Source organism: Notothenia rossii (assembly GCF_949606895.1).
Source record: "Notothenia rossii genome assembly, chromosome: 9".
Classification (NCBI taxonomy): Eukaryota; Metazoa; Chordata; class Actinopteri; order Perciformes; family Nototheniidae; genus Notothenia; species Notothenia rossii.
The window spans coordinates 25,656,617-25,680,550 of record NC_136907.1 but is presented as its reverse complement, the minus strand read 5'-3'; the positions used below and the strand labels follow the sequence as shown (position 1 = coordinate 25,680,550).

General features: G+C 40.8%; 1 protein-coding gene across 2 annotated transcripts in view; it reads right to left on the bottom strand.

Annotated features, from left to right (window-relative positions):
- LOC307019159 (roundabout homolog 2-like) overlaps positions 1 to 23,934 on the bottom strand; it is a 100,412-nt gene that overhangs the window by 13,883 nt on the left and 62,595 nt on the right. Inside the window, exons 7-20 of one of the 2 annotated variants that reach the window (XM_079649809.1) lie at positions 23,306 to 23,317; positions 22,727 to 22,851; positions 21,121 to 21,292; positions 17,215 to 17,420; positions 15,203 to 15,284; positions 14,918 to 15,083; positions 13,761 to 13,927; positions 13,550 to 13,671; positions 10,662 to 10,893; positions 4,729 to 4,853; positions 4,461 to 4,632; positions 3,141 to 3,317; positions 2,188 to 2,214; positions 1,995 to 2,034 (exon numbers count right to left, since the gene is read on the bottom strand). In XM_079649809.1, the coding sequence (XP_079505935.1) occupies positions 1,995 to 2,034; positions 2,188 to 2,214; positions 3,141 to 3,317; positions 4,461 to 4,632; positions 4,729 to 4,853; positions 10,662 to 10,893; positions 13,550 to 13,671; positions 13,761 to 13,927; positions 14,918 to 15,083; positions 15,203 to 15,284; positions 17,215 to 17,420; positions 21,121 to 21,292; positions 22,727 to 22,851; positions 23,306 to 23,317 (1,825 nt within the window). The remainder of the gene's footprint in view (positions 1 to 1,994; positions 2,035 to 2,187; positions 2,215 to 3,140; positions 3,318 to 4,460; positions 4,633 to 4,728; positions 4,854 to 10,661; positions 10,894 to 13,549; positions 13,672 to 13,760; positions 13,928 to 14,917; positions 15,084 to 15,202; positions 15,285 to 17,214; positions 17,421 to 21,120; positions 21,293 to 22,726; positions 22,852 to 23,305; positions 23,318 to 23,934) is intronic. The other variant, XM_079649810.1, reaches the window with a different exon arrangement.

The following is a 23,934-nucleotide window of genomic DNA, read 5'->3' as shown; positions in this document are numbered from 1 at the left end:
ACAACCTCAGAGTCATTTCGACTCCTTTGAAAACCATATCAAGCACATCACCAAAACGGCCTTCTTCCACCTCAAAAGTATATCCCGTCCCCGCCCATCAATCTCTTTCTCTGCTGCCGAAACCCTCATCCATGCCTTCAAAGCCCCAAGGTCCCCGCCGGCGGGGACTCTGTTTTTTTTTTCTTCAGGACACTGTCTCAGGGGATCTTAATATTAAAGAACCTATTAATGTGTTATACCAGATTAACGGAAATAATCTCAGCTAACTGACGATATAAACCATTTTTTACCAAATCAAAACACAAGTCTCATAAGAAGCATCTAAATGACCCCTTAGCGAAAAATGCTAACGGACATTGGCACAGAACTCAAGATAAAAGTACCCTTATTTCTTATCGTAGCTGCACATACAAGATCTCCGATTAAAGCTGAGGTTCCACAGATTATTTAGGTATATCGTATCATCACTGAGTGATCCGAACTTGCGACAGGGGAAGCAAAGACAGACATCACAACACGTACCTTTACTTAGCTTCTAGGGAGATTGTCTCACCGTAGCTGTTAATCTGATCAAAAGACGTGTTCAATGGCATTAAAACGAGAAAAAACGCGGCTGAATCGGTTAATCCATAGGTTGATAAAGTTCCTGGGCAATAATTGGAATTATTTATAATCCATAATTCCATTTTTATGTAAAAATCGCAGAGCAAAAGTTAGCTGCTAATGGTAGCCACCAGAGTGGCTGCTGCTTCCGGTCTTGGCTATGCGGCAGTATGATACACACACATGACCAAATAAGGACTATGTGGGAGTTCCCGTCGATTCCATTGGCTCTGACGGTTAGAAAGAGATGTCACATGTGAAAATCCAGCAGGGGGAGCCAGAGATATGAAAAATCCACCCAAATGGCCCCAGATTTTTTTTTTTTTGTGCTAAATCTGTCTAAAAATGTCAAATGTCACTTTTTTGCATCAATCTTGATACAGGGTACTTATTATATGTTGTACTTTGGATTCCTAAAGCTTTTAGTCTACTAACCCATCATCCAAGGTTAGTTTTCACTATAATTACAAAATATCTTTTGGACGGACACTATAATTTAAAGTTTTTTACCATGTTCAATCTGAATTTTCTTTCAAATAAAAAACATCTATATTGAATCTGACTTTTCTACATCCAACTCACAGGTTTATCATTACTTTGAGAAGAAAATATTATCAATTTAACCCTTTTAGAGGGGAAGATATGGTCATTTGTTCTGGGAATGTCATTTTCGAGCCTGAAACCTGAAAAACAGGCTCGGGGTTTAACAGTTTCCAGAATATACTATTGCTAATGCATCCTCTTTAGTACACCATCCAAACTCCTCCGCACGTCTCCTCACCCACACCCGCTCCCATGACGACATCATTCCTGTCCTGCAGACCCTCCACTGGCTTCCTGTCCCACAATGCATCCAGTTCAAGGTCCTCCTCCTTACCGACAAAGCCCTCCATATCCAGGCCCCCTCCTACCTCAGGGACCTGCTCCATCACCACGCTCCTTCTCCACTCCTCAGTCATTTCCTCAGAGGACCAAGCACTGACCCTGGTGGGACAGAGCCCTCTCAGGCTCCCCTGTGCCGTGCCCACACACGACCCAACACATTGTACCATTATGCCATTATAACACATTTATCAGCACACCCTACAACGACCCCTCGCTCTGCCAACAACCTATGTTGAACTGACAGAGAGCCAGCGAACACAACCCTCACCTGCATTAATTGGAAGCGCTCACCTCAAAGGAGTGATTAATGATTTCATCAAGTGCTCGTCAGGGCAAATCATACTCTGAAACGAGTAACAGCGGGGATATTGGAGCCTGTATGCCAATTTGCTTCAACATGAAAAAAGTCTTCATTACAATAGGCCGAGCATTATGGCGGTGAAATGTCACATGGACAGCTCTCACAGTAAGGTTTCTTCGTTTTAAAAGCTCATTTGGATTCTTACCTTCCATTTCTGATGAGGCCTCTGTCTCTTTGGAATGTGACTTTAAGGGGAAAAAGGGGAGGAGAGAAAAATCACTTCAATTATTTCACCAAAAAATGTACAGCCAATTTGAATGACTGATACATTACTGCTGTCAAGAATGTGGAAAAGGCGTAATTACTGTCATGTTATTTTGCACAATGTAAAGACATACCTGCTCGAGTGAAGGTGAAGGACTGAACTGTGAATTTAAAAGAGAAGAATAAAATGTCAAAAAGGATATAGAAGAAAGAAGCAGCCATATTAGCATGCTCAAAAACAGTCATTAAAGCAGGAGCAGTTCTTTCCCTTTTTGCTTTGCTTGGTAATGTATACCAAGCAGTATGTCGGCATAGATTATATTTACACATTCCAGCATGTTATGAATTATGCTGATTTACCCTGAGGGATAAAGGTGAAATGAGGGCGAGACATTTGACCCCTTTTGCCCTCAGGCATCAACACCATTTTTTTCTTTCTTCATAAACACAAAATGTAGCATGACAGATGTCTTAAAAAGCTGTAAAAATAAAAGTGAATAATGTTAAAAACATATTATATAAATTATATCTTAGGATATGTTACATCCTAACCATTCCTGTACATAAATTGCTATATTTCCCCCTAAAAAAGGGGTGTTTTGGTTTTAAACTGTGAAAGAAAGGATCAGAAAAGCAGCACTCAATCATGTAAATTCCTTTTGAATTCAGAAACCACTGCACTCCATCCCTGACTCACTGCAATACACATTATGATTATAGCTCACCGCTATATGCTTGACTCACGGAGGGATATAATATTATCCCATACGTAAACCCGGACGTGCCTCGTATTAATGTGCAAACAACACCAGCCATGGTCTAGTAATGGAAGGGGATGTTAAATTACTTATCTCGCATGAATGTATTAGTCTGTGGCGGTGCGCTGCTGATGGAACTCAGAGTTGATGCACATCACTGCGCAGTGAATTAAAGTAAATAGGGCCTTTTTCTCCATCTGTGCTGAATATTCCCCATTGTTCTCCATTTTAGCCAACTCAAATGGAGTCGCATAAGGGATGACATCAGCCAATTGGGAGATTCTGTGTTGGTGCAGAACAATGTAAACAGATTTTTTTCTTTTTCTTGCCTGCATAGTTGCTGAGTCCCTTCCTTTTCTTCCTCCTCCAGTACAGCCAGGCGCTGAAGCCCATGAGGACGATCCAGCATGCCCCCCCCAAACCGGCGATGAAGGCCGGCTGCTTCACCACGTCTGAGATGCTATTGTTGCCCTCCGATCCCGTCATAACGTCCCTCAGTTCTCCACCTGGGGATACAGCACACACAAATGCACACACACACACACACACACACACACACACACACACACACACACACACACACACACACACACACACACACATTATAATCCAAGCTGCTGTGCGTGAAAATAATTTGGGATGAATATAAAATAATTTCCATAATTTCCATTGTGGTCCAAAACATGCCTGAAATGTGAACAAAAAAGGATAAATATCTGATAGAGGAGGGAAATGAAAAAAGAACAACAACACAACTACCAGTATTGTTAGTCTCACTGCGTGAATGGGCTCTGTGTTTTGGCTAACTCACCAGGAAACTCACTTCAGGAAATTATACATTCAATAAAAGCAAAATAAGCATTGTTCCGGGGCCAATTATGAGTCTATATTAAAAACGCATGAAACTAGAACTAAAAGAGGATAGAACAACGCAGGGGTTAAAGCAAAAGGGAAAAAAACACAATGGAAACAGCATCAGTGCATCCAATATGTAGTAGAGTAAATCAATTCAGCAGTGCACTTATCAACTTGAGCTGCAAGACACGAGATTGACAGAGCAGCTCTGACAGAGTTTGATTTTCCTGTTGCGGCTACTGTGCTGTGAAATTAGATTCACAGTCTCCAGCAGGAACCCCCCCCCCCCCCCCGCCCCTCCCACCCTCCCGTCATAAAGCCTCAGTCCATCGGCCTGTATATTTCCCTTTCTCTCTGCGTTAAGGGTGTTATTATATATCAGTCAAAAGTCACAGTTGAAGAGCATCTGGCCGCGGAGTCCGATATTGATTCTTGGCTTATATACTCCGGGCATCCTTTAGGTATTTTATAAGATGTGATAGGCTGATAAGCTCCAACAAAAACACTGTCTCCTTTGTTAGCACCAGATGCCCACATATTGAAGAAGATTATTGATATGGCTAACAGTACTTGGCACAGTGTTACCAGACACTACACTTAATGAACTGCGATTGATTTCTCCGAAGACGTGTGCGTTGTAAAGCGCAATCTTCTTTCTTCATGTGCAATAAATTGCTAAATCATTTTCCCAGACCCCCCCCCCCCACAGTCTGTGATGGAGACCCCGGTCCCACATTAGGAGGTCGTTTCATTTGACTCCAGGTTTGGTGCATGTGTGTGAGTGGGTGGATTACCCAAGATGATGAGCTGGGGTTTGCTCTTGACCCCCACCCCTGCGCTGGTGCCGGCAGCCACCTCCACATGGTACTGCACTCCGCTCTGCAGCCCCCCAACCACCACTGAACGGATGGTTGCGTCCACAGACTTATTGACATGAAAGCGGGTTTCGTTGGCCAGACACCAGATCTGACAAAGACAGACACGGCAGACAGAATTCATTGTAACGTCGTAGAGCACAAAACTAAAATATTCAGTTTGGTATCAGGTGCAGTTTGATCCTACCTTGTACTCCTGGATGATGCCGTTCTGCTCGTCGGAGGGAGGAGGGTCCCATGACACGCTGATGGACGTGCTGTTGTGGCTCCCGACTGTCAACACTGTCACTAGCTGCGGAGGTGCACCAGGTGCTGATGGGAAAAGAGCGGTGAAACGATTTAAGAAACAAACCAAATACATCAGTAGAGAGAATAAAAGTAGGATGTTATGTTTCCAGCTTGGTTTGTTGGTCTGTGTGTTAGCACTATTAACACGATTAACTCTATTAACAATTGTCCTTTTTTCTTGAACTTTGGTGGAAGTGAGTAATTTGGGCCAATAACAACCCATTTCATTTTGGTGGAGATGCAAATCAAGAGGTAGATACACTCATGATGTCACACTTTCAGTCACAGGTCATTGATTGACTGATCTCTGGTTTCAGACAGAGGGTGAAAGTGGTTCTGCAGCACAGGCAGTATTAGAAAAATAAAGAGCTTTTTGAACATAAAAGCATGTATAAAACATGAATTATGAAAAAACACTTTTTTTGTTTTCTTAAAACTTGGTAGAAGGGAGTAATTCTGGCAAAGAAGAACCCATTTAACCCATTTGGAGATCCAAATCAAGGGGTAGACACAATCATTACATTTTCATTCTGTAGGCCATTTTTGCTGCATTGATGTGGTTAAAAAATCCATGTGAATGCCCCCTTTAGTCGGAACAACAACCCTTTTTCTTTGTCAATTTAAAGCTCATGCACACGCCAAAGTTGAAAAATGACTTTCAAATTTGGATATGGGACCATCTGAGGAACACGTGAATGCACCGTTGGCCTTCCATTCTAGTTTTATCATATAAAAAAAGGATTTGTCTCACCCACAAACTCAACTCATATTCATAGCCTATAACAAATAATTTTTGAAACCAACATTGTCAGATTACTACCAGGGCACTTGAATTTCATATCTCGATGATAGAATCTTTCCTTTCCGGCGATACATTGGGACCTAAACAATATTTGAAATTATTTTATTATACTGAATTTAATAGCCTATCATCTTGCTCGCATCAAAAGTTATACACAACAAGCATTAACGTCCAAATTGAACTTTACTTATTGCACATAGAGTGATAAATCCAAGCACCCCTACAAGTTTACAAATGAGTGGAATTTCCTCGTCTAAGAAGAAAAGGCCCTACATGAGTAGCTAACATCACTCTATACTGTAATACAACCATTATGACCACGTTTAAACAAATTCAAAGCAGATGTATTCAATTTTGCACATCTTATTTAAATGAATATGGTCGGTCTCCATGTTCTATAATGAGGACTCTGAGATGGCTTGTCAACAGAAATGTAGCACCATGCCTCGCAGTGCCAAACTCACTCTTTAATGGGTCATTTTTTGTTGTACGTACCAAACTGGCCTGATAACCTGTCTAGGCAGATTGGTGATTTGATGAGACTCCAGACAGCGGGAGGCAAACATCATGTCTACGCAACTGAGCAGATCATCATCATCTCTCTCTGAATGGACTACACAACCGCTCTGGGTTTCTTGTGATTTCCATTAAAACTATCATTATGTTCTGACCGAGTGGATGAAATATCTACTCTGAACCCAGCTAAAGACTGGGGGGGAAAAAAGAGAATACTATCTGCAGTGGATACATGTAAGCAAGGGGGTGAATGCACCAAAAGACAAAGCAGGTACACATAAAGGGATCACCTTGTTTGCCACATGGTCATAGAGCAACTTGGTTACTGTGACTTTTCCAAATGGGTGATTATTTCTGTTAATGGTTTGGGGGGCAATGCAATGCACAGTGTCTCAGTGAGGATTGATTGGTATATCAGTTAAATGAAGCCAGGCCATGTTAGTATAAGAAACCCTGCACTTCTTCTCACAGCTGGAAAGCTCTTAACATCTAGTTCTGTTAAAAAATGATGGCAAAAAAAAAAAAGAAGAAATTAAGAATAAGATGAAAAAACCTCCCTGAATGATTTAACTTGTGCTTAAAAGAGAGACTCTAAACAGATATGGCATGTCGGCAAAATATTTGACAGCCTGGCTGTGCAAAGGGATTTAATCTGCCATATGAGAGGCACTTTATTTCTATTGCATTTAACAAATTCACTCAACCCAGTTTGAGGATATCTATATTCAGCCGTTTGGACTGTATTGACTTTCTGAAGCAATTACTGTTAAACTGACTCGCGCAGATATACTGTCACTATAAAGTGATGATGGTACTGTTCAGAAAGCAAAACAACTAAATATTAAACTCCTACACTTATGATGTATTTATTCTGAGAATCCATCTGCCATGGATACAAATTATCTTTGCCGGACAACAACTTGTATAAATGCAGGCGGACAGTCGTGGAAGGAAGTAAACCATAAGTGATTATTTGGATTGCCAACCATTCTGATAAAAAACAGACTTTCAGCAAGGCTCTCTGGCTCATAATTTTCTAAGGCAATCCATCTCCTTGTCGGCCAACTTTCACAAAATCAAATCATAATCACAAATCTATTGAAGGGAAAACAAACGATTAAAAACACCCAATAGAGCACAAACTTCCACTAGTGTTGGAGCACGCTCAAGTTTGACAAAACCGTAGCCAGGAACAGTTTGTGCTATTTTTTTCAGAAAATCAAATCAAGACAAATGATAAGCATAGATGATCATCTGTTCTGCTGTTCAACCTTTGCACTAGCACATGTGCATCAAAGAATAGCTATAACCAGAATAAAATACTGCCAAAGGATGAAATCTTATATACTGGCTAATGTCAGTGCTATGGAACGACTAAATGTTATTTAAGTAATGCTGTTTTAACAACCGTACGGAGCCTGCCCCGTCAGTCAAAGGTTTACATTAGTAGAAGACAGGAACCATTAAGTGTAGTTCTGCAATTTCCGTTATGTACGAGAACAATCCCAGAGGATGAATAATGGCTACAGTACAAGGAATGACTCAGGATAACATTACAATAAATGGTCAAAAATAGACTAATACTGATATTAAGACTGATGAACAGAGTCATTTAAAGCAATTACTGCTGCCAATGTCGGAGGGAACATTCCAGTTGTTACTAACAGCTGTGCAATTAAACAAAAGGCACTTAAGCTGCTTAATGTCCTGCTATGCCGGGTTTAAAGTGGTAAACATAACCTGTTATGCAAATTAGTTCACCAATTAGACTAATTAATTCATGAATTAGCAAACATGTCTTTGTCAACATAACTGGCCCCATAAAACACACATGTGAACTTCATAAACTCTATCACCTTGGATTGTGGAGCTCGAAACAGGCAGGCCTCGTCTTCTCTCACTGACTCTCGTGCCACGCTCTTATATTAGTATGTATAATCAGACATACAGTAAACACATGTAGAATACGGATGTAGTCTCTGTCAAATTACCCATATGTTTTGAAGGGCCATAAAGCTCAAAGAGGCCATTTTGGCAGAGCTATCTAAGCCTTACACCCGGCTAATCCAAAATGAGCAAAGAGTTGGATCGTTGGAGGCGGGCCCCACCAACGAAGTATTCCTAACTATCAGCCGAAATATAATTTAAAGGGTAACATGTATATTGTAAAGTGTACACCTGCGTATATGTGCAATTTTCTTAAGCCCTACCTCTGATCATGTAAATGGAGTTGAAAAAAAACTCTGGACTCGACTTTTAGTGCATTTTCCAACCTTGAGGACCTAATACTTTAAATGTGGGCTATTAAAGTATTTGTTCTGTGAACTAGGATTACCTCAAAAATAATATGCTGCTATAAAGATGTCTCTTTCCCAGTGAGTGTCAATGGGAGCATTTTGGACCAAAATGAAGTCATGGACTGACAGTGAAGTGTACCACCATTTGGCCACTACAAACATTTGCTTCAACGCCCGGCTCAATTCGTGGGGGTTAGTGATTCATCTGTTTTCTATCTTTGAGAAACTGCAGCTTTTGGCCCTTTCACTTATAGGCTCCAACAAGCAGCCTCCTTTTATCAGTTACATCAGTCTGGGACCTTATCACACCACACTGTAACATTTCCTTAGATTCTCCATGAGCCTCGTGATCCTGCTTCTGGCCAAATTGCTCACGCCAACAACTTTGAAGGGATGTGGGATCATTAATCTTAATGCACAATTTCTCCCCGTATGCAGTGGGAGACACCAGCTGTTTTGACCCCGGGTCCCCTAAGACTCCCCCTGATATGTTTTCACAAAGGCAGTGGCACTTTCCCAATCTGCTTTTGATGGATAGAGGGTTTTTCTCATAATTCTGCAGAGCAGCACATTTCCTGGCTCTAGAGTATCGGTAGATCAAACCAATTTTTTTCACAACTCTTGCTTCCAGGATACCAGTGCATGCTCCCCAGTCTACAGACCTCAAGTGATCCTTTGTGGCTGTTTTTAATTGGGCTACAGTGGGGTGAATGTATCTTTGTATCCCACGTTCATGACCATCCTTATCATCTGACTGTGAGGAAGATGCATTAGTGGCTTCATCATGACTCGCTCTCACAAACTGTATGCCACAAAGTCCAGCTGGTGGAGCATATGAATGCAATAAACCACACAAAGAAATCCCACTGCCCAGTCAGCAGATGCGAGTGAAGTGAGTATGTAAGGTCATTTCTACCGTAGAAACTGAAGTGAGAGAATACAATCTTACATTCAACCTTACATGCTCCCAATTGTTGGATTGAGTTTTTTCAGTGGTCATGGGGATGTATCTGTGTTTTTTTCTGATGTTCTAGCACATTAAGATAGAAGGAATACTATTAAAGGGGCCCTTTGATGCTCATTTTCATGTTCATGTTGTATTTTGTACCTCTACTGTGACATGTTTACATTCTTTAATGTTCAAAAAGCTCTTTATCTTTCTCAAGCTACCTGTGCTGCAGCACCTCTTTTCACCCTCTGTCTGAAAGCAGAGCCCAGTCTGCTATGATTGGTTAGCTGGCCCGCTCTGTTGTGATTGGCCAACCACTTAGAGATATCCTGCCCTTTAGCCTCTCATACAATGTGTTGGAGCGTTAGCCAATAGAAGTGCAAGTGTTACATGGTGATGCCATTACAGTATGTTACTGAAGTAAACAAAGGGGTCCAATTGAGGCATTTCAGGCAGGTGGGGGGTAGAGAAACTGGCGCTAACAAAGGTATGCCGTAACAGCAATCAGCCGTTCCTGTTTCCAATGTACCCGAGGTAATACAGAACACTATCATTGCATTACTTTGATACTGTATTAAACTTATAAAAAGAAAAAGAAAATCATCGCATTTCTTTAGTCATAAGGAGTGCCTGTCTTTTGTGTCTTTGAAGCAAATCAATGGACGTTTATTCATGATAATAATTTCCCAAAGTTTCTTATTGAATGTAAAACATATCTCTGCTGTGTATTTGTTCAGAGTGATTGAGCTATGACTCATACTTTTTATGTAAACTGCATCACTTGGTGACAAGTAGGTCGGGCTATACAAAATTGTAGATTGAAAAAACATGTATGTGTTGGCAAAGGCTGGTCTGGTTACTGTGTGGTGGAGACCTGCAGCTGGGGTTCCACAGAGGAGCAGAGAGAGAGAGCTAAGCGTATGTCAAAGGAGACAGTTTGTGCCCTCCCTCTTCTGCCAACCCACCCACAGAGGCCCAGACTTGTCACAGACCCCCACTGCGCTGTCTGGGAGACCTGCTTCCACACTCAGGGGACACGGCACTGCAGCAGCATGCGTGTGGGCGGATGTACTTGAAATGCCATTATCCGTTACTATCTAGCCATGAAGCCATCACTAGAGGCAACTAAATATAAAAGAAGTAGGCAGAACAATTTACACAAGAGCTTCTGCTCATGCACAAGTAACTAACTCTTGTGTTTCTTGCAGTATAAAGTCAGCGGAGAAATCGATTATTATGTCAGAAATGTGAATTAATTTGTCGCGTACCTTCCTCCATGGTGCGTGCCGTCATGGATTCACTGTCTGCACCCTGGAACTCATTGAAGTACGGCCGCACTTTAATCTCGTACACGATGCCTTTCTTCAGAGCGGAGAGAGTTATGTCCCTCTCTGAGGCGACCTTCAAGTCCTGTATCTGCCAGGGCCCGGGGGAGGGCAGCCCTGACGTCTGCCGGAACAAGACACGGTAGCCTTGAATGAACTGGGATGGATTCTCCACCTGAGAGGAGGAGAGAAAGGGGGATGAAGGGGATGGTGTGGGAGGTGGCGTACTTCTATGGTTGCCGACAGGTGCTAACGCTTCTAATAGGAGGAACAGTTTAAAAAACGATGCCAATATAAAAACACATGTGCAAAAACACACATAAATGAAGAAACATCTTCACCAACTTGACGAAAGATGCGTAGGGTTTACTAAAAGCGCTGCATAAACGAGCTAGGTTATAGAAAATCTGCAATAATATCTGAGGGAATCATATAATCACATTGTTAAATTAACCCAATTCAACATACATTTTAGGTACGTTTCCAGTCACAGTGACATTTGGCCAACTTTATAATCCAACACTTTTTAGTGTCACCGTTCCCGTTGTGTTTTGAGCTTCTTGCAGCGTTTTTTGTAGGCGCCACTTTTAGTAAACCCTGTTTGGTCCAGTTAGGGAATGTTTTTTGTTGTCAAGCTAGTGAAGATGTTTCTTCATTTGCATATGTTTTGGCCCCGTTTTTAAACTGCAGCTGAAACCGGGTATCAGCATTCAGTTTGTGTTCCCGTTGTCAGTTACACTGCGCTAAATTAATACAGTTTTATTAGTTGCAAAGGAGCAAGCAACTACATGAAGAAAGTTGTAGTCCATTTTCCAGCAAGACCTTCAGCAGAATATGGACTTGATATTTTCTTTTTCTGCCGGTGCATTTCAGGGGAAGAGTAAAATATGTGGCACATAGGAATCATAGTAATGGATTGTTAACAAGGGCAGAAGCAAGGAAGCGTTTCACAAGTGATATAAAGCAGCTTTTTATCATCAGACCAGTCAAATTATATTAGGATATCTTTCTGCTCTCCCTCGTTCTCCTTCTCTGTCTCTCTCCTCCTTATCCTCAGTCCACATTTCATTAACCAAATTATTTGGGATTTTAAAAAGCCTTATAAACACCGGATGTAGTGCCACTCATGCTTTTGTTGCTCTATAGCCACTTGAATAAATGCACAACAAAGCTCCCTGGAATTATCAGTGTGCAAATATCCAAATCATTCTGGTATTAAACAGACTTTACCCTGCCAGCTCCCTACAACAAATCTAATGTTATTCAAGCAAATGGGCTTCTAAAGAAAAACATTTAACGAAGATTGAAGAAAAGGGGTAATTTACACAATGACCGTCACCAAAATGTATATCTAAGAGATGACAAGATTCAGGAACTTCTGTCAGTGTTTGCCAACACCAAACTTGAGACACATTTAAAGAAAGGTGGTTGTTTATGAACTGAATTCTAACTGTGTCACGATCTGTCTGTTCCCTGTTTAATATTGAAAGTGTTCGGGCCCTGTTATGTCTGCTTTTACTTCCTGTCTCTGTGTTTTCCCTCCTGTTTGATTTCCTGATTCTGTTCACCTGGTGCCCTTGTGTTTTTCCGGCCCAGCTGTGTCTTGTCTTTGTGATTAGTTCTGCATGTATTTAAGTTCTGGATTTCTCTGGTTTGTCAGATCCTTGTTTGTCATAAATGGAAGAATTCCATTCCAATAATTGTTGTGTCCTATGTTTTGGTCACCCTGCTCAGCTTGAACCAGACAAACAGGCTATTATACTGCGGTGTAATTTGTTTCATGTCATAATTGTGTCAAAACCAAACATGGTATGGAGTATGTCCAAGTGAAAACTATTGTAACACAGACAATATGTTGTGTGAAAATGAAATTCCAGTCAATGAGATGTCCCGATTCTACGGAAATAGTTCATGTAAGAAAACAACCTATGTTGCTTGACATAATGTTGAGGCCCTAATCATAATAAATGACATCCGCCTGTGTTCCTATGTCTTAGAAACTATAACTCATCAAGATAAAGTCTGGAATGAAGGAAATGGAAACAACTGCTGCATATGAGGGAAACATTTTTAAGCATTTTTGCTTTGTCACCTAACATTTCCAGGAACAGATTGTCCAATATATTTCTACTAAGATGTGAGTTCCAAAATGGGCAAACAGAACATTTTTGCAACTGTTCCCACAGGAAATACACAAAGCTAACTAAGACTTCAGACCAAATCTAACCGTGAACACAAACCACTTTAATACAGACACATTTTGCTTGACATTGGGTAATGGATGACTATGTTTCACTTAAATGGATCCTAGTCCAACAATTGTCCACGCAACTATTCCTATCGACCTCAGTCGCAGGTTTATCCTGTCACTGTGTCAGCCTGCGAGCAGCAGTACAGGACGTGGTTGTCGTACAGACAAGCATGAAATAGCAGCCTAGCGTAAGCCCATCCGAGGTGTGTCATTAACCTCCAGCAGCACACTGCAGGAACACCTTGCCAACAGACAGGAATAACATTTTCCAGATAAAGGGCTGACTGCAAAGTGCCTCCAGAGAAGTGACACATGTTGCACCTAATGGTGATGCATTCATCCTGAATAGAAACATTAGTCTTGATTCCTGCATCCACTCAAACCGTTCTAGATTGATGGAGCACCAGCTGCTCAGACTATTTGTATCCAATGCCTCCGTGTTTACCCACTGTGTGCCAACTAATCCACAACAAGCCAACTACAAAGTTCCCAAACAAGCTTAGGCAAGATTTGTTTTGCTGCTCTGACGGTAAAAAAAAATAAATAAAAAAGGTTCATTTAAAAATAAGTTAGTACTCACGGTCCATGTGACCTGCACTGAAGTGGAACTAAGGACCACAGGGTTATGCATGCTGACCACCACGTCTCCTAACTCCTTCTGCACGCGACGGTGGTCCACTCCCTGTGCCGTGGGACTGATGTCTGGGAGAGAGAAAGAAATGCAGGCATGTGAAGAGGAATAGTGATTCTTATCGCTGAGGATTCAGCACACTCCATTCTCATTTCTGTACCTTGAGTCCTGACAGGCTCAGACATGGGGCTGGGGTCCCCGAGCCCTTGAGCGTTGACTGCCCTGATGATGAACAGGTAGACGGTGTTGGGTCGGAGGTCCTTCACTGTGAACTCGGTGGTCTTCACATGGTCTGCCACTGTCTGCCAGCTGTTACTCACTGACTGACTGCAAAGAGTTAAAGGGAGACAGTACAGATGAATAAGGTTAACAGCATGACATCCCAGCAGTGGATTACCAGCATGAACATATGTTGTGTTCTATGACAAGCTTTGTGCTAATTTGCATAAGATTCTAAAACAGAAATATAAACATTTGATAAAGCAAGCCTTTGGATCACTCCATACATCGGAAAATACTGTACATAGATATATAATAACAATTGTATGAATATATATGAACCAACACTTATTAAGTACAAATATTTGGCAAATAGATGTGAAACTGGACTATGTGGTGTATTTAATGTGAGATTTCTGACTCAAAGTACGTACATTATGTATTGTATGTATATGTATTGTCCAATGTCATACACTGCAGCTGAATAGATCAACATATGTAGTTAGACATAACTAGTGTATAAACATGAAACTTTTGCATTTGATAACTTACATATGAAAAAAAAGCATTCCCACTAGAAAATAGACCAAACTCTCAGGATTGACCAGTGTGTTTTTTGTCTATAATATATTGCCATCAGTTGTTATTGATTAGGATGAATCTCTTCATTACTATAGATCTAGACCGTTTATTTCGGGGTCACACTGGTAGGTTGTGCTCCTATAGATTAAGGCAACATCACATTATCACATCTACTGTACAGTAATGACTTGCCATTCTCTCTCATAAAATCTAAATGTAAAACATTAATAAGGGTAACCCTTGTGACACACGCTTTGTCTATGTAGTCCTTACCGTTCATTCAGTAAACTATTTGGAAAACGGCACTATTTGTTTTACTTCCTTACCAGTTTGCAAAGTGTGCTTCTATATGCCAATGGTTAGCATTTACATGTACAAGCAAAAACATTTATCTTTTAAAATGAAATGTGAGCCATGGTGAATATCCAGAATGAAAAACCCTGACTTGATTGACTGCTCCCACAACAACATTTGGGGTCACTAAATGTAGCCGCAGGCCATAGGTCACAGACGTACCCGAAGGCCTCGATGACATAGGAGGACAGTGGGGAGCCCGCCTCTGGCCCCGGTTCCCATGACAACGAGATACTGCTCTTGGTAACATCGGTGACCTGTGGCTTGGAGGGTGGGCCTGGGAGGGCGGTGGCGTTGTGAGACATGAAGTCTGAGAGGTCAGTGGAGTCTGACAGAGGAGGGAAAGTAGAGAGACAAAATCAGTACCTGCAAATGCAAAGCATATCAAGCACTGCTTTGTATGCATAAATGTTCATTTTCATATTAATTATTTCTACTGCAGCAGACCTGTGACATCCAAGTCTGCACTCCACGATGTCTCTCCACTGGAGCTGGTGGCCACACAGGTGTACAACCCCAAATCAGACAGCTATGGAAGACAGATCATGATGTTATCAATAAGGGGCAAACCAAATGTATTCCGTTGCAATTACTAGTTACCTGTAAACATGAAATCAGTACCCTAATCTGAGCATACATATAGAAGGTAACCTGATTACTTTCATTTACTTCTGGATTACCTCAGTATAACATGCAATGCAAATAAATACAAGAGAAAATAAATATCAATATGATGTTTTTACTTAAGTGTATTATGTACTGTAAGACAACAGAACAATGTCCCTAAGACATTTACTGCCTTACATTTAATCCTATTTAGGCAAACACCAACAATGAAACACATGAGCACATACTACAGTTTCAACATATAAGTTAGAAAATGAAAACCATAAAGCAGATTCAGAAAGTAAGCGTATATATTCACAGCTTACAAAGAAGAAATCAAATCAGATATTTTTACATCAAATACTATATATGCTCTTTTTAGTTTTTTTGTAACATTGTATTCCTGCTAGTAACCCCCACATTTAAAAAAAATGTAATCTGATTATGTCTTATTTCTGTCACTGTAAGAGAATACAGTTAGCTTGTTTTTTTAAACCGTTACTCCCAAAGTCTGTCTACACCACGATACATTTAACAGTTTAACATTTAAAAAAAAAAAGACATGCATATAAAGATTTTTCCAGAATAAAGATTTTCTCTAAAGGTACTGTTTTCAGACTGTGCACAGTTGCTGTGCTCAAGTGAATCCAATAGTCTTTGAAAGTCTGATCCCCGATGGTTTCTACAAGCTCTTACGTCACTCGGGGCTTTTGAAGGAGGTTCACAGCTAGTAGTACAGTAGAAATGCATTAACCTCCACTGGCCTGCATTTGGCTCGAGAAAAGCCGGAGAGTGGATGAGGAAACTTTAACACCGGCCAATGAAAAAAAAGATCCCAGTAAGAGCCTACATTCATTTTCTTAATTGATTTTCTTCAATAATAGTCAACCCTTATTCCCAGAGCCATCAACATTATCATCACCAGTGCTGACGCAGGGAATAAGAGATATGACAATCCATTTTTTATTGCCAGTGCCTTAGGAGCCACTCACAACTGTGCTATCTCTCAAGAGAGCAGAGGAGAGAGTGACACAGGAAGAGCACTTTGACACTGCGACAGGACACTTCCTCCTTCATATTACCCCCTTTACACTCCACTCACTCGCTCCTGTCCTTGAGTCCTTGAGTGTAACTGCTGCCTCAGAGATTCCAACTAAATAGCAGCGTTTAACAACTTGTGAAAATCAATACGCGCTATTCATCTTTTAAAAGTAACCTGAAGGCGCTTGTCCATTTGAATTACATTCAGTTGACATCAGCTGGCAGACGACATCATTTATCTTTGGTCCTTCACATGCAATGGAAGGATGTGATGTACAAATGCAAAATCTTCAAACGCTCACCTGCTTTTGAGTTTTTTTATTCTTTTGATGTGTGTTTTTATTGACAGTGAAATATTCAAAATAATGAAACCCAGACAGAGTATTTTGAGTTCTTCTTAAGAATCTGTTTTTTAAAAGAGGGGGGAAATGTGTGGACTGTTTGATTATTTGAAGACATACATAAATAGGAAAGTATACTGATATGGAAGGAAATAAATACATTTTCATATCTGGTAAAACGCTTCTTTTGACAATTCAATCTTTATATTAATGAATCCTCACTCGAACAATTGGGAGTGCAACTTTTTTGGTATAATTGTTTGTAACATTTCAGGTACAGTTAAAATAATGCAAATTTAAACCGATAAAAATAAGCTGAATAAACTGTTAAAAAGGTGTTTGTCACCTTCCAAGAACATACATTATTTCTACAGTATTACAGGCAGGCCATTGTTCCACATAATGCTAATTTTAAAATGCTACACGCTAACTCCATGTAGATGCATCTCTTTGTAATGCATTGTTACCTACCCTGGTATTCTGGATCTGAAGGCTCCCATGCTCCAGCAGAGAAAATCTGGGGTCCTTCCCAAGCAGACTAGCGCCATTCTTTCTCCAGGTGACTGTGGGCTCGGGGTCCCCTGAGGCCCGACACCTCAGGAGGGAAACACCCCCCACCGCCTGCGTTTGGTTGGATGGGCCTTGTCGGATGATGGGTGGTGGGCGGTCCTTCAGGGCTAAGGACAATAATCAGGGGACAGGTGTTATTTTCCCTCAAACACACATGTTTAGCACTGCAATTTCGATGTCACGATCTTGGCATGTGGCAATGACTATAAAATGAAGAGTTAGATCGTGCCTGATTTGTTGGGAAGAAAAAATAACATGACCTTATCACTAGGTGTTAATTTGTGATTGTGGTAATTGCATTAGTGACTGCAGGCCCTGCAAGATGTTCAGGTTCAATCTGATGGATTTGTTGTGAGAGGAAGTGACTGTTTTGTGAGGCTTTTTCCACAGTTAGGCAGTGTGCTCATGGCACTGCATCACACCTTTGAGCTTTAATTACTAGGTGAGGATTAACGATGCTTCACCCGTGGTGCTAATTACCATACCTTCTTTATAACCCCCCTCAACACATTCGTGCCTTTGCTCTCTCTTCCAACTCTGACTCATGGCTGTACCTCCTCCCCTCGCAACACACATAAACACAACTAAAGTCATAGCATGCCAAGCAGAACAACAATGGATCTCTTTTAAAGCTTTTTAAAGCATGTTATATCATCCAGAAAACAGCCGCTGCACTCTGCAACAGTAATTTCTGGAGTGTAGAAGCTCTCTCCAACTTGTAACTACCCCCTGCTTCCAATTTCCTCACTGCTGCTCTCCACTGTTATCAGGTCTGTCTCCATGTGTACAAGTGTTTACAGCAAAATCCCCCTGCCTTATCTTTCATCACACCTCCTTCAGCACAAGGAGGAATACGGCAACTCAAGCAGAATTGAAGCAAAACTAAAAGTGGTTAGACTAGTAAGCAGAAACACGTGCGATGTTCAAGTGGTGGATGAGGTTAAATGGTTTGCATTAATGCAGCAATCATCTACTGTACATGTTGTCCTTGATCCATGTTGTTTTTATTTAACTGGTCAGTGAGATTGCCCCACGCATGACATGTATGCTTTTCTAATTTTGTGTGAAGTTGTTCTTGAAGAAATTTAGTTGAGCATAAAATTAGCCTTTGTAAGAGCTTCAGACAGATTGTCTAGTATTGCATTTTTAGAAAAACATAACATTACATCTACCGTGCAAGCTATATGATGTTCCCCAAGCGATAAGAGAGCCAACAACAACAACAACATATTGCTGTTCTTAATTTAGCTGTAGTCCTGTAAGAAAGGCAATCATACACTCCAAGGCTTTGGTGACAAAACTAATAACAAAATGTTGCTGTTTGAGATTGTGTATCACTTATGACTACCAGAGGCTGCTCGTCTATGAAATAAACAGAATTGATTTAAAGGGGCCCTATTATGCTTTTTGGGTTTTTCTCTATCTCATAGTAATATAGGTTTTTGTGCATGTAAATGGTCTGCAAAGTCTTAAATCTCACCCCCTGCCTGGCACGCCTCAATTGAAATCTATTGTTTCTTCCGTAAGATAATGACATCAAGTTGTAACACTCTGTATCACACGCTTCTATTGGCCAGCACTCCAACACATTGTACGTGATAGACAAAGGAGCGGGACCTCTCATAGCGGTTAACCAATCACAACGGGGCTGGCCAGCTAACCAATATAAAAATAAAGCACTTTTTGAACATAAAAGCATGAAAATACGAATATGAACCTGAAAATAAGCATGGGCCCCTTTAAATCAGGTATGTAGATACATTGTGTGCCTGGTAAATCAACTGGTTTTGGCACCAACCTCCAGATCTAAAAAGTGAAGCCAATGCGAGAAGGACCTTACACCTGCACTCTTTTTAGAGACCAGCAGGGGCCAACTCCACTGTGTAAAAAAAGAAAAATCTGATTGGCCCCGATTACTAGTTTCAGGTCTTCTTTTCTTCCGGCTTGGGTGTCCGTGTCTATGACAGGTAAAACCAATAAGGTGACGTCCAAAATGCCAAATGAGAGTTGTCTCCACTAACCAATGGGTGATATCACGTCAACTATACCCTACACCCACTTCTTTTATATAACCTATGGTCGTATGTATGCTGAGTTTAGGATGATTACTAAAACATGATCAGTGTATCAAATCAAACTTCTACAACCTCCACTGTTCAAGACTAGAGTTGAGAGGTAATTCTCGAGGTCCTTGTCTGTATGCTTTGATCAAGCATAACACCGTTAGCTACATACACCTCGAGACATCCTAAGTGTCCGTAGGAATGGGTCAGACAGCAATACTACACACAAAATCCATCTTATCAAAGATGTACAACCTGTATGCTCGGAATACCGCTTTGATAAGAGCATAGCTTGCTCATAAACGTGTAGAGAAGCAGCCATGGTCAGCCTGGAGTCCCAGCTGGATTTCTAAGATGACCCATTTCATATCTATCAAACATTTTCAAACCTCTTCTGTTGCCTCTTAATGGTCCATCACTGTGCTCAGGGTCCAAACAACTTTGAGCAACACATACCTAAATACAAGGCCTTGATTTCAATCCTCAAGCAGCTTGCAAGCTATAGTGTTTGCAGTGCTGTGTGAGCATAACGGCACAATGGAAACATCAAGTAAAGCTTCCAGAACTCCATTTGGTATGGCGGCACTTCTCCGTTTACAGCCATCAATCACCTGCATCTCAGTTCCCTCGTGCTCAGCACCAAACGTTTTGATATTGATCCATCTCCTCTGAGTGACAGAACAGCAGTCATTTCCTCTCCAAAAAACACTTCAACAGATGTTAATTTAATAATGTGTGGGAGAAAAAGCCAAGACACAAATGGAGAGAAGGGCATAAACAGCTCCCAGCTGGCAGCGACACAGCACTTAATGCTGACATTAATGCTTTGTCAAAAAGGAAGAAAAAAAAGTTAAGTGTCTCTCCATCAAGAGGACAGTTTTATTTTAGACAGTTTCAGTCTTTTTAGACCATTTATATCTTCCAAAGCGAGGTGTTAATGTTACAAATGATGGGTGACCGGCTTTTAGAACATATAGATGCATCATTGCTTATCTGAGTGTGGGCAAAAAAACAACCTCAGATTTATTTAGTGGAAAATGCTGACGGCTAATATGTGTTTTTATATAATCTTAAGCCCAGCATGCATCACAATAAAGAGGCATCAAATACACATATATAATACAATTGACACAGCCATTACATTAAAATGTGTGTTAGCACTCTACCCAGTCAACATTTCTAAAACAAATCAATGAATTGGTTAGCTAGGTAAAATATATGACAGGTTTTGCTCAGCCTAAACTATGAATAAAGTCATCATAACAACATGACATTGGCTATTTAGAGCATTTTTTATTACAAACTGCTGCCATTGCAAGTTTATACTTCTATACTTTAGAAATCATTGCAGAATGCAGTGGTGTTCTACAACCTATAATGAAAAGCCCCTCTAGATGACACCATGTGGGGAAAAGTAATGATTAAATTATGGTAAAATTACCTGTGTATTGAGCCATGCAATATTATTTTGTATCCACTAATGCAGCACATGTGCTTTCTCGATGCATACAGTCATTAACGTAACAAGGAATAACAAAATAATTTATATTTAAAATGTTTAGACATAATTCTTATTGGCACATGTTGTTGCTGCTACATCGGATACTGTCACCAAAGAAAAGGTAGCTCTAGTCTAGTGTGTGTGTGTTTGTGTGTGTGTGTGTGTGTGTGTGTGTGTGTGTGTGTGTGTGTGTGTGTGTGTGTGTGTGTGTGTGTGTGTGTGTGTGTGTGTGCCCAGCCTTACCGTCTGCTACCTCAAGCTGAGCCTTGGCCATGATGCTGCCTGCTACAGTGAGGGCCTGGCAGATATAATACCCTGCGTCTGAGCGTTGCACAGATGAAATGGTCAGCTCTCCAGTCATGGACACAGAAACCCTGCTTTCTCCCTGAGTTGGCTCGTTGGGAAACAGAAGACCCTACAGGGAAAGGAAATGGCAAACCAAGTCAATAAAATGGGATTGCATACTTGCTTGGTGATCCGAAGGTATAAAATCCATGAACATCAATTGTCTTTCTTAGTGGCATGCATATTTTCCATCTGAATATGAACATTGTTCTAGAACCATTCTTCCTCTGGTTTAAACACTATCGTTGCCATTAGCTATGATGAAATCATCTTTGTCTTATTTAAAGTGGATCTTTTCAGACCCTTTTTCTTTAACAACATTTGACCCTAATAAACATAACACATCTTTTAGCAGATGACACCTATTAATATCTTTATATCTTCCTCACACCTTTGGCTAGTCAGAGTAAAATGAATAGCCCATTTTACTATTTATTCTGGCTTGGTTTCACAGAGCACGAATACAAGCTGAATGCAAACAATACTATTGCTGAATGGTGTATTAGATACTTGGGCTCCAGAAGTATTTTCCATTGGTCAGAAATGTTGTGGTGAGGAATGTTAAAACGGAATACATCAAGCACAGAGAAATCCGTAACTGAGTAATATGGAGTGGAGCGTACGGATGATTAGTATGGCGTTACACATTTAAAAAAGGTATTAGAACAAACATCCTTGGTTAATGCTTTGGGTCTTCCAATTAAATACGGGCTGCATCAGAAACATTTGTTTTAGTTCACTTCCAAAATTAAGGGCAGGGTTAGGGTTAGGGTTAAGGTTGAACAACATTTTTGCTTATAAATGAGGTCATAAAGCACTCTAAAGAATCATGAAACAATATCTAGTGTTGATTGCCTTAACATTTGATTAGTGGGGAATGCATATTTTCACTTTCATATTTACCTTGTAGAAATGACTTTAAAGAAATGTTTTTAATTTTCTTAACTTTTACAACAATAATCAATCAATCAATCAATCAATGTTTATTTATATAGCCCAATATCACAAATGTTACATTTGTCTCAGTGGACTTCACAGTTTGTACAGAATATCAGTATGACAATACGCATTTCAGCTAGAAAAGCGGGTCAATGTCTCTTTCCTTTTAGGTCTGAATGGCAGTTTACCCTCAGAGTCATAATGCTGCTTTAATAACCTGCAGCCACAGTCATGAAATTGAGGCATCAGCGTTGTCCGTTTCTGCACCCCAAGCAGACAAGCTGATGGGCAGGAAAGGACATTAGCCTGCTTTCATTATGTGTAATGACTCTAATGCTTTACATGACATTGTTACTTGCTAAGTGAATTTGTCGGTCAGACTGGTGTGGATTGGTGATAAATGACCACTTCATTATCTGTATATGGAATATAACCATATTTCGCTGTTCCCTGATAGGATCCTTTTAGTCATTTTTTGATATATTCGCTTCTTTAAACTGGTTGCTGCTGCAGAATTTGTGTCCGTAAGCTCTCCAGTCAAATTTGTCAAATTCAGCATCCTCACCTGGCTACCCTCTCGTTGCCAGAAGACAGTGGGCTGAGGTTTGCCCCTGGTCTCGCAAGGAAAGGTAGCGGTTCGTCCCTGCGCTACAATCTGGTCCCGGGGTCTCACCACAAACTGGGGTGCCTCTGAGGTTAAAAGGTAGAGCAAACCATAACATATAGCAACACATACTTCAAATCAGAGTGAAAGGAAATGCTTGGAGTGAAGATCCAGCTGCAATCTAAAAGGGTCATGCATTTGTTATTACTTTACTATTTCTTGACTACGCCAATCATACAAGCCATTCATCCGGCTGCCAGAATATCAGAATGAATGATATCAACTCATTAGCAAGTGGCCTTCTCAGTTCCAGTTTTTGAATTAGGGCATATCAATCGGACTGAATCTGGACCCCTTGAAAGAAAGTGAGGTGGTAAATCCGTTGGACGTCACGGGTTGATAGAACCAATGTAGATGTGAGTGTCCAATATAAGTTGGATGAGAGTGTCCGTGGAATGCCACAACAGTCCATGCATACATGTGTGTGATCAGAGAGAGAAAGAGAGCAATGCATGCACAATGGGATCAGCCCTTACTTACCGACGGGGCGAGCTGATGACACAACAATGGTGTGGGTGAGATTAACACAGAGAGAAGGACAGCAGAGGAGTAGACCAGAGGGACAGAAAAAAAAGAATGAAAATCAGAAATGAATGAGATGGAGTTGGGTTTTCCATCCATGAAATTCACGGGGGGGAGGGGGAGGGTGGAGCTCAGTCACCGAAAGCAGGAGATGGCATGGGCCTCAGGGGATAATGGCACCTTGGCAACGTCATGGGGAGGCAGGGTGAAACCATGGCCAACAAGCACTGAACAAATGTACCCGGAGCACTTATGTTGCAAGAATAGCACATTCACACAGTTGACACATATCATGTAAATGAAGCAAACCTTTGAAAATGGCTGATTTGATTAATTGGAAATCATACTGACTGATTGTCGTATCTATCTCCCCTCAACATCCTCCAAGTAAGAGTTTAAACAGCTTGTGGAAATATATCGACACAAACACCTCAAGTGACGCATTTGATTTGGTCTATTTCTTTGAGTTGTAATAGATCATTTCATTGGAACATTTATCATGTCTTTCTGGAAATATCCAGTCCAGTGTATACTGTCTTAAAGCAGCTATTTATTTCTAATTACATTTCACCCAAGCACAAGCACAA